We start from the raw sequence: 2,082 nt of genomic DNA on the forward strand, positions 1-2,082 counted from the left end.
TCTTGAATTAAATATAAATATGCGAAATCGTTGATTTTGTATGGGAAATGGGTGGCCCCCACTAGGGTGGCCCCAGTAAGGGTGTTTCGACTTATAGATTCTTAAATAAAGAAGTAAGAGTAAAATCTAGGATGGGAGCTATACGCTGCATACCCTTCTATTTATAGCGAAAATTACGACGCGCATTGACATCAATCGTACGTACTATTTGTCTAGAATCAACAGTTTAAGGCAGCTTACGACGCGCAGATGAGTAGGTTTTAAAGTTAAAATATAAAAAAATTCTCTTGTCATGAGTTACCCCTAATATGTTCATTAGCACGGTTAGTAGCTGAACTCTCAAGTCTATACCTTCAATACGTATTATGAAGGCTTTTTATAGGTAACTACCTAAGCTTTTAGATACTTATCGCCCCCCCTTTAAAAACCGAGATTCGTTGCTATCAACAGTCTTCAGGTAGTCCTTCTCTCCAAAGTCCTTATATCCACTTCCTATAGTGTATGTATACAGCCAGGGAAGTTGTTCCGGCGCCTCGGCGATTTTGAGATATTCTTTCCCAGCTACGAGCCCATCAATCTCTCGCATTACAGGAAGCCCCTCCTCCGAGCGTTCATCAGCATAGTAGAACCTGTGAACTTTCGTTAATACATAGATCGAAATTTGAAAGAGAGACTGGATTTTAATAATATGGCCCAAAGCTAAACTTGTGTCGAACTGTAAAGTTTACAATGGCGATAGGTTAATCGTATGAAAGCTGAGAAAACTCACTTGAAACCTTCCTTTGCATAAGCCACTGACGCATATCTAACTCCGTAGGCGGACACGGTCTTTCCAACTCCAAAGCACAGGCGATTCTTAAACTGACTGTGGTTAAGTATATTCCCAGTAAAAATGAAGGACTTCCCGGGTGTGCCAGTGGGAAGGGATCTGAAGGCCTGAATTGCGTGCTCAATTGCAATAAGCGGAGTGGTGCCGTTTACAGCGACAGCGGAATGAAACCGCGAGACATTCTCTGGCGCAAGGGAGGCGAAAGGGTCCTCTGGATCATCGAGTGTATATTGCACAGCTGCAATGATACGTTTATTAGACTAGATTTTCGATATAGTAAGGAATCAAATACCATTATAAACAACAACTGTCGGGATTCCGACGTTCTCTCGGACCTTGGCAAAGACCTCTGGGATACTCTCGGGGTTATTGAAGTCAGCCTGGACCTGGTAATATCCGCGCTTCTCAAACTCCTCCTTCGGCGTTCGCGCTACTACGGCAATCTTGTATCCTGCCTCGGCGAATATAGCAGGGACCTGAGTGCCGAGTTTCTTTCCGGCGCCTAGGAAAAGGAGGACTGGTGGTGCAGACATGATTGTAATTGCGGTTACTAATCTAATAGGCTGGATAAGGGATGTAACTGGCTATTATCCTGAAAACTGGCATTTAGTATAGATCAGTATTATTGTTTTTTGGATTAGACGAACTCGGTGTCTAATATACTCATCATAAATGCATTCAGGACTTGCGAGACTCGCTTTGAAGCCCGAGGCTCGCGACTGAGCACTTGATGTGAGATCCATTGTTGTCAGCACTACTAAAAGACTTCAAGACGCTTGTATAGGGGGTATAGAAAACATTCAAAGGGATTCATTAATACTTGAAGATATACCCCTATTTGATTGGCTATGTTACACGACGTGACACTTAGGATTGATATATATTATTAAGGCATACCAGACAAAAAAGCCGGATGAAAAGCCCTACGGCAGGTTGACCAAAACTCCGTATCCGGGCGTCTACCCAAGCTTCAAGAAATATTACTTGGCAACAATTCTAGCCCTATAATAATTGCTCAGACTCGGCGCAGACTTTTAGATTATCGGTTTTATCTTTCACTTAAGCTTCAAAAGCTTACGGCACCCCACAAAGCGCTTGTATTACTGACTTGTGTTTGCGATGTAAGGTTCCGTAATGTTCGTCAGGGCTCTAGTGTAGTAGCCTCCTAATTCTGACTCAAACGCAGTCATAACACCGTCCCAATCTTGCTGCGCCATCGGAAACCCGTATTCAAAGTTATTTGGAAGCGTGCG

General features: G+C 43.2%; 1 protein-coding gene across 1 annotated transcript; it reads right to left on the reverse strand.

Annotated features, from left to right (window-relative positions):
* Window positions 1-406: 406 nt before the first annotated feature.
* F4813DRAFT_383408 (uncharacterized protein) lies at window positions 407-1,362 on the reverse strand (the record flags this gene model as incomplete). The annotated part of the gene is made up of 3 exons (XM_049245937.1): window positions 407-629; window positions 770-1,067; window positions 1,122-1,362. The coding sequence occupies 3 exons, from the start codon at window positions 1,360-1,362 to the stop codon at window positions 407-409; spliced, it is 762 nt and encodes a 253-aa protein (XP_049095161.1).
* Window positions 1,363-2,082: the final 720 nt, after the last annotated feature.

The sequence above is a fragment of the Daldinia decipiens genome, assembly GCF_022478715.1.
Source record: "Daldinia decipiens strain CBS 113046 unplaced genomic scaffold F4813scaffold_51, whole genome shotgun sequence".
Classification (NCBI taxonomy): domain Eukaryota; kingdom Fungi; phylum Ascomycota; class Sordariomycetes; order Xylariales; family Hypoxylaceae; genus Daldinia; species Daldinia decipiens.